The sequence below is a fragment of the Mesoplodon densirostris genome, chromosome 16, assembly GCF_025265405.1.
Source record: "Mesoplodon densirostris isolate mMesDen1 chromosome 16, mMesDen1 primary haplotype, whole genome shotgun sequence".
NCBI lineage: Eukaryota > Metazoa > Chordata > Mammalia > Artiodactyla > Ziphiidae > Mesoplodon > Mesoplodon densirostris.
The window spans coordinates 54,796,011-54,809,328 of record NC_082676.1 but is presented as its reverse complement, the minus strand read 5'-3'; the positions used below and the strand labels follow the sequence as shown (position 1 = coordinate 54,809,328).

The 13,318-nt window shown below is 41.4% G+C and overlaps 1 protein-coding gene across 4 annotated transcripts in view; it reads right to left on the bottom strand.

The window, feature by feature from the left end:
- Positions 1-9,650, bottom strand: part of PARN (poly(A)-specific ribonuclease) — a 160,699-nt gene extending 151,049 nt beyond the window's left edge. For all 4 annotated transcript variants that reach the window (XM_060078713.1, XM_060078714.1, XM_060078717.1 and 1 more), the window contains exons 1-5: positions 9,516-9,650; positions 9,031-9,108; positions 6,256-6,335; positions 5,388-5,455; positions 5,221-5,302 (exon numbers count right to left, since the gene is read on the bottom strand). In XM_060078713.1, coding sequence (XP_059934696.1) covers positions 5,221-5,302; positions 5,388-5,455; positions 6,256-6,335; positions 9,031-9,108; positions 9,516-9,534 — 327 coding nt within the window. In that variant the 5' untranslated portion in view covers positions 9,535-9,650. The remainder of the gene's footprint in view (positions 1-5,220; positions 5,303-5,387; positions 5,456-6,255; positions 6,336-9,030; positions 9,109-9,515) is intronic.
- Positions 9,651-13,318: the final 3,668 nt, after the last annotated feature.

Below are 13,318 nucleotides of genomic sequence, written 5' to 3'. Positions count from 1 at the left end.
TTAAGAAAATTTTACTTAGTGAACATATATTCTCCCAATCGGCAGGAAGCTCCTGGTGGCTGTACTGACCAGGAGACTATAAATAAAAATTAAATGTATTTCTATTATCTCACCCCAGGTTCAGGTTTAAGGTAGCAAACATGTGCAAGTTATAAGGTATCAATATTCACTTCAACTTAGATTCTGAAATCCCCAAATCTGTTTTTTCTTTTTTTGGCCACGCCGTATGGCATGTGGGATCTTACTTCCCCGACCAGGGATCGAACCCACGCCCCCTGCTTTGGAAGTGCAGAGTCTTAACCATTGGACTGCCAGGGAAGTCCCAAGCTCTTAATTGGATGTTCTTTACATTCAAGATCAAAATAGAGAAAAATTCTCAGTAACAAGACTTATTAAATACATATCTCAAGCCTAGGGTAAGTCAAAATATATAAGTAAATGTTAGTAAAAATATTAATTAAATAATACTACACAAGAATGGGAAAATTTTCACAAAGTTCTTACTCAACTGACTGAAGAGTGGGAAACATCATTGTAGCTTCTCTAATTTTATTCTTGTTTTAAGTCAGAACATTAGAGGGCAGCACACTTGAGTCATTTTAATCTGACCCCTCATAGAACTACCTTCCTGACCTGTACCTGACATTATACCATCAGTCTAGGCTGAGGGACGCTGTACCAGTTCCAGTAAACTCATTACCATATTCTCTTTAGAGATGCCACTGAAGACAGGTCTTCTACATTAGTGATTTCTTTATGATAACAGAAGGGGAAATGTTCTGAGGTCTCTAGTCTGAGGGAAGCTGAACTTCTCCTGAGCTCTGGCCTATTTCAATCCTATGGGCCACAGAATTGATTGTGTGTTCCCCCTATTCTTGGCTGGTAGGAAGCTCAGAGACAAAAAGGTGAGAATTTCTTTGACACAAATTCTGTGTTCTAATCGTAACACAGTAATCGTTTCCTCATTTTTCTTTTCTTCCAACTTTTCACTTACTTATCTTTTTAATCTTATGTTAAAAGGTTTCATATACTGTATATACTTATATATATATATATATATACTTTTTACCCAAATATGATGAGTGGTTACCAGTGATGAAAATATGATGAGATATAAAAAGGCAACCTTACCAAATACACACACACACACACACACACACACACACACACACACACACACACACGTGTGGGTATAGGCACATCATTTTCTATCATGTCCAGGTTTCCTGTGGTTTCAAATAAGCAACCAGTCCCCGCCCACATGTTCCCTTTTTATCTTGTTCTGAACAAGACCCAGTGACTTCTGACTTGGGCCACAAGCCTTTTTATCTACCATGCCTGAGTATTCTTGTAACTCTGCCCACCTAATATTCCATCACTGACAGAGGCACCAAAAGATGGATTATGGAAAGGCATTTTTGTCCCTGCTGTCACTAGACTCCAAAACATCTTAACTTCCTTGTTTAAAAATCCAGAGTCAGGGCCTCCCTGGTGGCGCAAGTGGTTGGGAGTCCGCCTGCCGATGCAGGGGATACGGGTTCGTGCCCCGGTCTGGGAGGATCCCATATGCCGCGGAGCGGCTGGGCCCGTGAGCTGGGCCCGTGAGCCGTGGCCGCTGAGCCTGCGTGTCCGGAGCCTGCGCGTCCGGAGCCTGTGCTCCGCAACGGGGGAGGCCACAACAGTGAGAGGCCCGCATACCGCAAAAAAAAAAAAAAAAATCCAGAGTCAGAGACTCACCTATCCCCTTTTTGAAGCTATTTACTTTCCACTCAAATAACACCCTCTAAGTTGCACCAAAAAAATGTACTTTATGCCACTGAACTGAAAGCCTCTTAAACTGGTAAATTTTAGGTTATGCATTTTTTACCACAGTAAAGAAAAAAACCCATCTAGAAAAATGGTACAGATGAACCGGTTTCCAAGGCAGAAATAGAGACAGACGTAAAGAACAAACATATGGACACCAAGGGGGAAAGCGGCCAGGGGTTGGTGGGGGGAGGGTGTGGGATGAATTGGGAGATTGGGATTAACATATATACACTAATTTGTATAAAATAGATAACTAATAAGAACCTGCTGTATAAAAAAAAATAAAAGAAAATAAAGAAAAAACACTTTGAACCAACAAAATCTATTTGTGGTTTACTAACCACTATCTTTGGTTTGTCCTAAATGTACCATTTTCAGGATTCAAAAGATGAGCACGGCTACTTGGGAGGACAATTTGATGCATCTGTCAAAATGTTAAATATATAAGCTCTATGAGTCAGCAATTCCCCTTCTAGGAAATCTATCCTATAAAAACATTCCTACATATAACCAAGACATGCTGCACACAGACACTGACTATAGCATTGTTTAAAATAGGTAACCACTGGAAAACTTCTGAACTCCAATTAAATAAATTATAACATATCCATACTATGAAATATGAAGACAGTGTGTTAAGCAGAAAATGCAAGTTATATAAAATATGAATATTATGATCCTGTGTATATTAAAGAAAAAAGCTAAAATTATGTATATATATGTAGACATAAGAGTATATGTACATATGGACATAAAAGGAGTGAAATGGGGAAGGAAGTGGCATGGGGAAGATGGGATAAAAAAAGAAACTCGGGGGCTTCCCTGGTGGCGCAGTGGTTGAGAATCCGCCTGCCAATGCAGGACACACGGGTTCGAGCCCTGGTCTGGGAAGATCCCACATGCCAAGGAGCAGCTGGCCCTGTGAGCCACAATTACTGAGCCTGTGCGTCTGGAGCCTGTGCTCCGCAACAAGGGAGGCTGCGATAGTGAGAGGCCCACGCACCGCGATGAGGAGTGGCCCCCACTTGCCACAACTAGAGAAAGCCCTCGCACAAGAAACGAAGACCCAACACAGCAAAAATAAATAAATAAATAAATAATTAAAAAAAAAAAAGAAACTCGTTCTTTACTCTATAGACAGCAGCAGGGTCTCGATTTTTCACGACCATGTATGTATTTTCTTCCATGAATTCAACTATAGATGTTCAGTCAGAAAAAGGAAGGAGAAGAGAAGAAAAAGAGGAGGTGAAGACAATGCCAATGCCATGCAGTTCTGCTGTCGCCCCACTGGACAGGCACGTGCTCCAGGAGTGTGCCTGGCTCTCAGGCAGCTCACTCCCCCATATCCCGCCCAGTGTGAGCAGCTCACTATTATACAGATGCTTATTTTTCAAAGAGCATATTAAGTTATTTTGCCCCCAAATTCTCCCTGCTTTAAGGGTAATAAGAGCTTTTCAAGACTGATTTTTGACCAGACACAATCTTCACCCTACTCACTGACTCCAGAAGCTAATAAGTTCCTTGTAAGATGCAACTCTGCTGTCACCATAGAATTTTAAAGGAAAATCCACCTTAGATGGAGGACAAAAGAAAAAAATTCAAAGATACTACCATTTACCATATCCATACAATTCACAAGTTTACTTACTGAGTCTAAACCTCTTCTCTGCCTTTGCGTTTCCAGAATAGAGAATTGCACCATTTTTATCCCATTGTCCATTTTAGACATTAGTCTCTGGCCTGTCTTCAAGTCTGTGATGTCTTTCTTTGTTTTAAGGAGTGGCTGGCTACTATAACTACATAAAGTGTTCCAGGTGTAGCCCCAGAATGGCTTTGTACAATGGGTAGGGTTCTTTTGATCTGTTTCCAATTCATTTCCTAGAATAACTGTGTTTGTGTTGGTCTTTTAGAACAAAGCATCATCCCCAAGGTGTCTCACTGCCACTGTCTGCATTGTTTGATTAACCCCTGGCTAAAGCCATGGAATCCACTTTAAATAACTGTCTTTTCCTGGTACTGCTGGAAAACTATATCCACACAAATTTCCCAACTGAGCCTATTTTTCTCTCAGTGAAAATCTACAAATACTGTTTAATTAAGTATCCTATACTAAGGTGACTGGTAAATAGCTGTTAACTGGTTGCAGGGTAAAGAAATATCAACTATGGTTTATTTGCTAATTTAAGAAAAATTCAGGTTTACAAGACCAAAATTACCTTCTCTTCAGCCCTAGATACACAATTAATGCTCAGTTTCATTTGTTTATATCCTGCCTTATTACAGAAAGAACCTGACATGACTCAGTCACTCAGAAGCCTACCCTCCAGGCTTTCTTAACTGCATTACTACTTACATGCAGGAAAAGGGAAAGATGGGAAGACTCAAAGGAACTAATGTTGCTATGGGGAGAGAAGCTCAAGCATAAGATCATAAGGGAGAAAAGGCCAACATTCAGCTTTCATCACATATCCATTCGCTATACACTTATTCACATTCACCTTATCCATTGTATCAGATTATTAAGAGCAGAAAGGGGAAACTGATATTCACTGAGTGTCTACTAGATCAGCTACAACTGCGAACAGGGTGTTCTAAAGGGGAACCTCCTTGTGTCCTTACCTTGGCTCATAAAGTCAGCCCTCTCCTCCTTAGGAGGAAACAGTGGTCTTTATCTACCCTCTCTTTCCTAATTGGTGAGCTTGGGAAAAGAAACTGAACATATATAGCTTAGCCCCTTTTGGGCTTTCTCTTTTCAAAGAGGATACACACATACCCTCCTCTTCCAGAAAATAAAGCTCTACCCTTGGAGATGGGTGCAATGAGAATGGGGTGGGAAGAAGCCTGAAGGTCCTGATCTGTAGGTTCAATTCAGGGGTAAGACGTTAAAAATCCCCAAAAGAGGGGCTTCCCTGGTGGCGCAGTGGTTGAGAGTCCGCCTGCCGATGCAGGGGACACGAGTTCGTGCCCCGGTCTGGGAAGATCCCACATGCCGTGGAGTGGCTGGGCCCGTGAGCCATGGCCGCTGAGCCTGTGCGTCTGGAGCCTATGCTCCGCAATGGGAGAGGCCACAACAGTGAGAGGCCCGCATACCGAAAAAAAAAAAAAATCCCCAGAAGAGTCAGACTACGAAGCCATGGTCTCAGATTCAGCTTTACTAATGATAAAGCTCACGTTCTCATTTCCATCTACCTGTCTCTTACATCTCATTCCTTAACTCATTCTCAGGTAAAAGGGAAGATGGGAGTGTCATTAATTTACAACCCTAAAACTGAAAGTCAGAGAGGTGAAATGATTTGCCCGAAGTGCAAAGTTAGTGGTAGAACCAAATTTTAGAGAGAATTCTGATTCCACATATCCACACTGCCTCATCAGCAATTCATAACAGAAAAAAAACTCAATTATACTACTAACCTGACAAACAAATTTGACATCTGGTGAAGATCTATTGAAGGGTTTCGGGAAAACATAGAAGTTAAAAGACTTTGTTATATACCTGGGGAAAATAAGATAAAAGGAGACTTAGAGTGTTACAGTACGCCATGACAAAAGAATTCCCACCACTTATTAAAACAACCTACTTTGAGTCTGTGTAGTCATACTTAAAAGTGCAAAGGCCAAATTGAAACAGCAAAAAGTCCATGGAATGCTGGAAAAGGGAAATAAAATATCTGTCAAAACAGTGCTCTACAGTCGACGTCAGCAACAGTATTCTCAATCAGGTGGGTTTTCTGATTACTTTGGCAGAATACTTCCAATTAGAACAGATTACAGATTATCTATCAGACGCATTATTTTTTTTACATCTTTATTGGAGTATAATTGCTTTACAATGGTGTGTTAGTTTCTGCTTTATAACAAAGTGAATCAGTTATACATATACATATGTTCCCATATCTCTTCCCTCTTGCGTCTCCCTCCCCCCCACCCTCCCTATCCCACCCCTCTAGGTGGTCACAAAGCACCTAGCTGATCTCCTGGTGCTATGCGGCTGCTTCCCACTAGCTATCTATTTTATGTTTGGTAGTGTATATACGTCCATGTCACTCTCTCACTTTGTCACAGATTACCCTTCCCCCTCCCATATCCTCAAGTCCATTCTCTAGTAGGTATCAGACGCATTATTAATTTACATACATTTCTTAATGTTTTTCCCAACTTAGGCACCTATCCACCATCTGGAGTATCATGGTAAACCTATTTCCAAATGATTAAAATAACCACATCACATTTCCTGTAAATCAAATTAACACTGAAAATACTAAACCTTCCCCAAAATGTTTTCCAGCAAACAATTATTTTTGCTGTTGTTTTAAATACCACTAAAATATCATTTTATAGCTGGGGTTGAGACATTAATGAACAAGTTTAATGATTATATTCCTCTATAATTCAACATATGCAGGACCAACATGGGAAAAAAAAATTTTTTCTAGCACATCCACGTACCTTTTTAAGCTTCTGATACCTTTCTTCCGGAGTGTCAAAACCATTTGTTAATGCGGTGACTGAGGGTCCATCGCTGATTCCTAGATTTTAAGAAATAGAAGTTTTTAACTTGTTAATAAATGCTAATGGAAAAATGTCAGTCGACTATTCAATGGCGCTATAATTTCATATTTTTATGAATTAAAATTAATTCGAAGTGCTCCTTTCTTCATTTTTTCAAAATTAGCATTAATTTCACTGGCTACCAAGCTAAACCCTATAGTAATGAATTTAGAGATGTGAATCTTTCAATCTGATAATGGGCAGTTTCAGTGTCTAAAATAGATTTCAAATATAGAAAACACTATAGAGACCTCACCAAAAAACTATTAGAACTAATAAAGGAAGTCAGTAAAGTTGCAGGATACAAAATTAATATACAGAAATCTGTTGTAAATTTCTATACACTAATAACAAACTATGAAAAACAGAAATTAAGAAAGCAATCCCATTTACAATTGCATCAAAAAGAATAAAATACCTAGGAATAAATTTAACCAAGAAGGTGAAAGACCTGTAGAACCTCTGAGAACTATAAGACATTGGTGCAAGAAATTGAAGACAATGGGAATAAATGGAAAGACTGTGCTCACGAATCAGAAGAATTAATACTGTAAAAATGTCCATATTACCCAAAGCAATCTACAGAGTCAAAGCAATCTCTATCAAAATACCCATGGCATTTGTCACAGAACTAGAACAAATAATCCTAAAATTTGTATGGAACCACAAAATACCCCGAATAGCCAAAGCAATCTTGAGATGCCACCTCACACCTGTCAGAATGGTTATTCTCAAAAACACAAGAAATAACAAGTGTTGGCAAGGATGTGGAGAAAAGGGAACCATCGTGTACTGTTGGTGGGAAGGTCAACTGCTGCAGCCACTATAGAAAACAGTATAAAGCTTCCTCAAAATATTAAAAATAGAACTAACATATGAGCCAACAATTCCACTTCTGGATATTTATAAGAAAACAAAAATTTTTTCTTCAATAATTCTAATTCGAAAAGATATATGCATCCCTATGTCACTACATCATTATTTACATCATTATTTACAATAGCAAAGCCATAGAAGCAACCTGATTGTCCAAAGATAAATGAATGGATAATGAAGATGCCATATACACACACATATATATATACACACACACACACACACACAAACATATATATACACATATATATAAAGAAATATTACTCAGCCATAAAAAAAGAATAAAACCTTGCCATCTGCAACATGGATGGACCTAGAAGGTATTATGCTAAGTGAAATAAATCAGAAAGAGAAAGACAAATACCATATGATTTCACTTATTGGTGAAATCTAAAAAACAAAGCAAACAAACAAAACAAAACAAAGACATTGATACAGGGAGTAAACTAATGGTTGCCAGAGGGGAGGGGGTGGGTGGAAAGGCCAAATAGGTGAAGAGGTTTAAGAGATACAAAGTTTCATTTATAAAATAAATGTCACAGCATAGGGAATATAGCCAATAATAGAGCCAACAATAACTTTGTAGCTAACAGATGGTAACTAGACTTAGCATGGTGATTTCACAGTGTATAAAAATATCAAAACACTATGTTGTACACCTGAAACTGATATAATTGGTCAATTATAAGTCAGTAAAAAAAATTAGGGTTCAAAACAGTCATGATTTAAGGAAACAATCTCTATGACTAAGTTTTGCTGCTTTCAAAGATTAATGCATACTCAGACATCAACAAATACTGATGTGCATTACTGTTAGAGTACAGTCTTGATCAACAGTTTGGAGTAACATCTACACAACAAAGGTATACTCAAGGTCAAGAGACAATTATTTGCGGTGAAAACTCTTAGCTTTCCAGGGAACTGACTCCAACTAGAAACTGCACGCTTAATTAAAGCCAAAGATTACCCACAGCATGGAGTCCTTTAGAAAGAGCTGAAGTCTTAGAAACATGTTCAGCTTGTAGCAGAAGTGTTATCTATACCAAAAGTGGATATCTTTGATCCAAAAAGAGAAAAAGAAAAAACCCTGCAATTATAACTGTTAGTAAAGTATCACACACACATGCACACCCATGCCAAGGCAGGCAATGAACACTTCCACTAATGCCTAAAGGAATACCCTCATTTATCTGTAAAAGTCCGACCCTAAAGTCGGTCACAAAGGACAAATATTGTATGATTCCACTTATAGGAAATGTCTAAACTAGTCAAATTCATAGAGACAGAAACAGTGGTTGCCAGAGGCAGAGGGGAGAGAGGAGTTGGGAATTATTGTTCAATGGGTAGAGTGTTTCAGTTCTGAAGATGAAAAAGTTCTGGAGATGGATGGTTGGAGATGGATACACAGCAATGTGAATGTATTTAATGCCACTGAACTTTAAAACGATAAATTTTATGTTATGTGTATTTCACCACACACACAAAAAAGCCTGACCCGAACTCCCAAGCTGTCTCACACACATCCAACAATTTTTAAGCAGCACCAAAACCTTAATCTCTATCTGCAACCCTGAGATGTCCAACAACCACAAACCCAATCACAAAACCCACCGCACCTCTTCCGTGCTTTCGAAACGTTTGAGGAAACGTGGAGACCCATGCAACTTGCCCAAGGCTACAAACAGGGAGGAGCGGCCAGCAGGCAGAAGTCCGGGACAAGGGAGCAGGGGGTAGGGGTGCAGGAGTTTTGGCTATGCACTGCAAGGTGCCAGCCTCAAGCCTGCAAGCGAGGGATACCTGAAAACTCCCCATCGATGGCGAAGAAGTCCGCCTCCTCTATGGCCTGGTACACTTTGTGGAGATTACTCTTAAAATCTGCGGAGAAACCGAGAAGAGGCTCAGAACCGGTGGCCTAGCTGCTTGCCCACGGGCTACTAGGTTGGGAAGGAAGGAGGGCCCGGAGAACTCCTACGTCTCCTAGGGCGGAAGGACAGGTCCCTGAGGGGTGCACAGACGGTGGGGGGGGGGAAATAAGCCCCGCGGGGGCACGAGCCTGAGAGGGATAAGGCCCTGGGGGTGCCCGGGTAAGAAAGACGACAAGGTCCCGAAGGGTGTATGGGCCAGAGAGGAATAAGGCCCCCCAAGAGGCGCAAAAGGGGAGCAAACCCCTGAGGGGCTGCCTCTGTCCCAGGCCCCGCCAAGCAGACGGGCCGTGTTCCGGGCCTAGCAGGCCGGGTGAAGGGGGCCGCGGGTACGCGGGGAGGTGCACGGCGGACACGCACTGCTCCTGATTATCTCCATTTTGCAGAGTGGCCAGGCCGCCGGCCCCGTCCGGCCCGCCTCTGCCGTTCCACTCGCGAAGTTCCACTGCCAGCAGCGCAGGCAGCAGCGGCAGAGACCGCGGGGGTGACTTCCGGAAACAGCGCGCGCCGGCGCGCCGTCACGTGTGTCTGCGTCATGGCAGGGGCGGGGCCAAGGCTGGGTTCCTTTCCCGGGACACGGGAGGGGCGTGGCTATCGAAGCCCTTCAAGGCGTGGTCTAACTGGTGAGGAGCAGACTTGGACAATTTACTTTATTTATTTTTGGCTGCATTAGGTTTTCGTTGCTGCATGCCGGCTTCTTCTAGTTGCGGGAGTGGGGGCTACTCTTCGTTGCGGTGCGCGAGCTTCTCATTGCGGTGGCTCCTCTTGTTGCGGAGCACGGGCTCTAGGCACGTGGGCTTCAGTCGTTGTGGCGCATGGGCTCAGTAGTTGTGGCACGCGCGCTCTAGAGCACAGGCTCAGTAGTTGTGACGCACAGGCTTAGTTGCTCCGTGGCGTGTGGGATCTTCCCAGATCAGGGCTCGAACCCGTGTCCCCTGCATTGGCAGGCGGATTCTTAACCACTACACCACCAGGGAAGCCCGGGCCATTTACTTCAGAAGGTTGTGTGACATGACATCCATCCAGTTGATGAATATATATTTCTTGAGTTCCAGTTATGTGCCAGGCACCCTGAAAGGAGTGGGGATACAGTGAGGAATAGAAAAGACAAGCTCCCTCTGGAGCTTAACTTGAGGGAAGAGGGGAAAGTCAGGCAGGAATCGAACTTGCCACTTGGAAACCCAAAGTTCGCTGTGAAGAGAAAGAGCAGGGTGCTGCAATAAGAATAATGGAAAAGAGTGTTACTTACAGAGGTGACAGGGAACGCAAACCTGAGACCTTTATCTACTGCACTAGCTACTGGGAATACTACGGTGGGCAAAACAGATTAGGTCTTGCCTGATGGAGTTTTATGTTGGTTTGTGGTTTGCAGTTGATTCCCAGAGCCTACGACACTGCTGACACGTCGAGATGCTCGATAAACGGGGGTTGAGTGAATGAATTCACCTTGGTCTTTCACAAAAGCCTACTATGAAAGTTGGTTAGAAGATCTGCTTTCAAAGGCTAGCTCTGCCATTTATTAGGTCTGGAATTATTCAATCTTCCTAAACCTCGATTTTCTCATCCACTCAATAGGGTTGAGGATCAGTGGTGATAATGTATGTGAATTGTAAAGCACTGTAAAAATAAATGTAAGATATGATCAGCGTTCTGACCCGCTGTCACATTTCCCTGCATTCACACCTTAGGTGTGAGGGAAATACTGAGTATGAACCACTTGTGCTTTTTGAAAAGAAGATAACCATTTTCCCCCAAAAGAAAATATTAAGAAACCTAAAGAACAAGAGTGTGACCATATTTTCCCCACCAGGTGCCACAAGTCCATTTTCCTCTACTCATTCAAAGGAAATTTATATATAGTTAATTAGGCCCACTATTCCTAGTGTGAGCAGCAGAGAGTAAATGTGAAAACCAATATGACAAGTAGTCAAACTTCAAACTTGAAATGTCTCCCTGCCTTCTAGTATCAGCTTTAAAAGTCCTACATGGAAAGTACTGGTCACATATGGCCACTTAAGTTTAAATTTTAAGTAATTTAAGTTCAATAAATATCAACTTACTGCAAAGCTACAGTAATCAAAATAGTGTGGTACTGACATAAAGACATAGAGACTAATGAAATAGAGAGCCCCCAAATAATTCCTTAAATATATGGTCAAATGATTTGCAACAAGGATGCCAAGACCATTCAGTGAGGGAAGGATACTCTTTTCAACAAATGGTGTTAAGAAAACTGAATATCCACATGCAAAAGGATGAAGTTAGAACCTTACCTAACACGGTATAAAAATTAATTCAAAATAAATCAAACATCTAAATGTAAGAGCCAAAACTATAAGGGTTTTAGAAGAAAACATAGGGCAAAAGCTTCATGATGTTGGATTAGGCAATGATTTTTTGCTATGACACCAAAAGCATAGGCAACAAAAGAAAAAATCGATGAATTGAATTACATCAAAATTAAAAACTCCTGTGCATCAAAGGACACTATCAGCAAGGTGAAGAGGCAACCCACAGAATGGGAGAAAAAACTTGCAAATCATATATCTGATAAAGCGTAAATATCCATAATATATAAAGAACTCCTACAACTCAAAAACACAAAAACAAACAATCCAATTTAAAAATGGACAAAGGACTTAAACATTTCTCCAAAGAAGATATAAATGGCCAACAAGCTCATGAAAAGACACTCAACATCACAAATGCAAATCAAAACCACAATGAGATATCATTTCACACCGATTAGGTAAGAAATTGGAACTTTGTGCACTGCTAGTGGGAATGTAAAATGGAACAGTCACTATGGAAAATGGTATGGTCCTTCTTTAAAAAATTAAAAATAGTATTATCATATAATGCAGCAATTCCACTTATGGGCATACACCCAAAATAACTGAAAGTAGAGGTTTGAATAGGTATTTGTACACCCATGTTCATAGCAGCATAATTCACAATAGCCAAAAAGTGGAAACAACCCAAGCATCTATCATCAGATGAATGGATAAACAAAATGTCACGTATACCTACAATGGAATTTTATTCTGCCTTTAAATGGAGGGAAATTCTGACACATGCTACAAAGTAGTTGAACCTGGAGGACATTTGCTAAGTGAAATAAGCCAGTCACAACAAGACACGAACACTGTATGATTCCACTTATATGTGGTACCTAGAGTAGTGAAATTCTTTTTTTTTTTTTTTTTTCCCTGCGGTACATGGGCCTCTCACTGTTGTGGCCTCTCCCATTGCGGAGCACAGGCTCTGGACGCGCAGACTCAGCGGCCATGGCTCACGGGCCCAGCCGTTCCACGGCAAGTGGGATCTTCCCGGACCTGGGCACGAACCCGTGCCCCCTGCATCGGCAGGTGGACTCTCAACCACTGCGCCACCAGGGAAGCCCCGAGGAGTCAAATTCTTGAATAGAAAGTAGAATGGTGGTTACCAGAGGCTGGGGCAGGAACTACTGGTAACTGTTGAATGGGTATGGACTTTTCAGTTTGGGAAGATGATAAAGTCCTGGATGGTGGTGGTGATGACTGCACAACAATGTGGATACAGTTAGTGCCACTGAACTGCACACTTGAAAATGGTTAAAATGATAAATTTTGTTATGTACCTTTCACGGCAATTTTTTTAAAATATGCTGATACCTATTGCCAGACTATCCTCCAGAAAATGAGTCATACACTCCTGGCACTAGCACAGAACATTACCAATCTTTTTACTCTTTGCCCATTTGATTGCTAGAAAAAAATAATCATCCCTAATTATCGATTTAACAATCTCCAGGCCAGTGATTTAAAACAGGTAATCCTCATGAATTCTTAACGAACCAAGACCTGGGGGAAAAAAAAACGTGGTGATAAGAAAGTCATTCTAATTCCGATTCTTCTTAATACTGCAAATGGAAATCTAGCCATGGTTCTCTGATTTTCTGCATAAAATGTAAGGGCAAAAAAAAATTGTAGCGAGTACAGTACGGTCTTGTAATATAATTTTAATTTCCGGGCAAAGCTGTTTCCTGCAGATACAATAACAGCCACTCTGGAGGATCAAATACACACAACAGCCTCACCTTCTCGGTGTAAAGCCCTGGCTCAAGGTCTGTGCATCCAAGAGTAAGGGGCGGGACCGGCGATAGTACGCCTGCGCGGACCTCC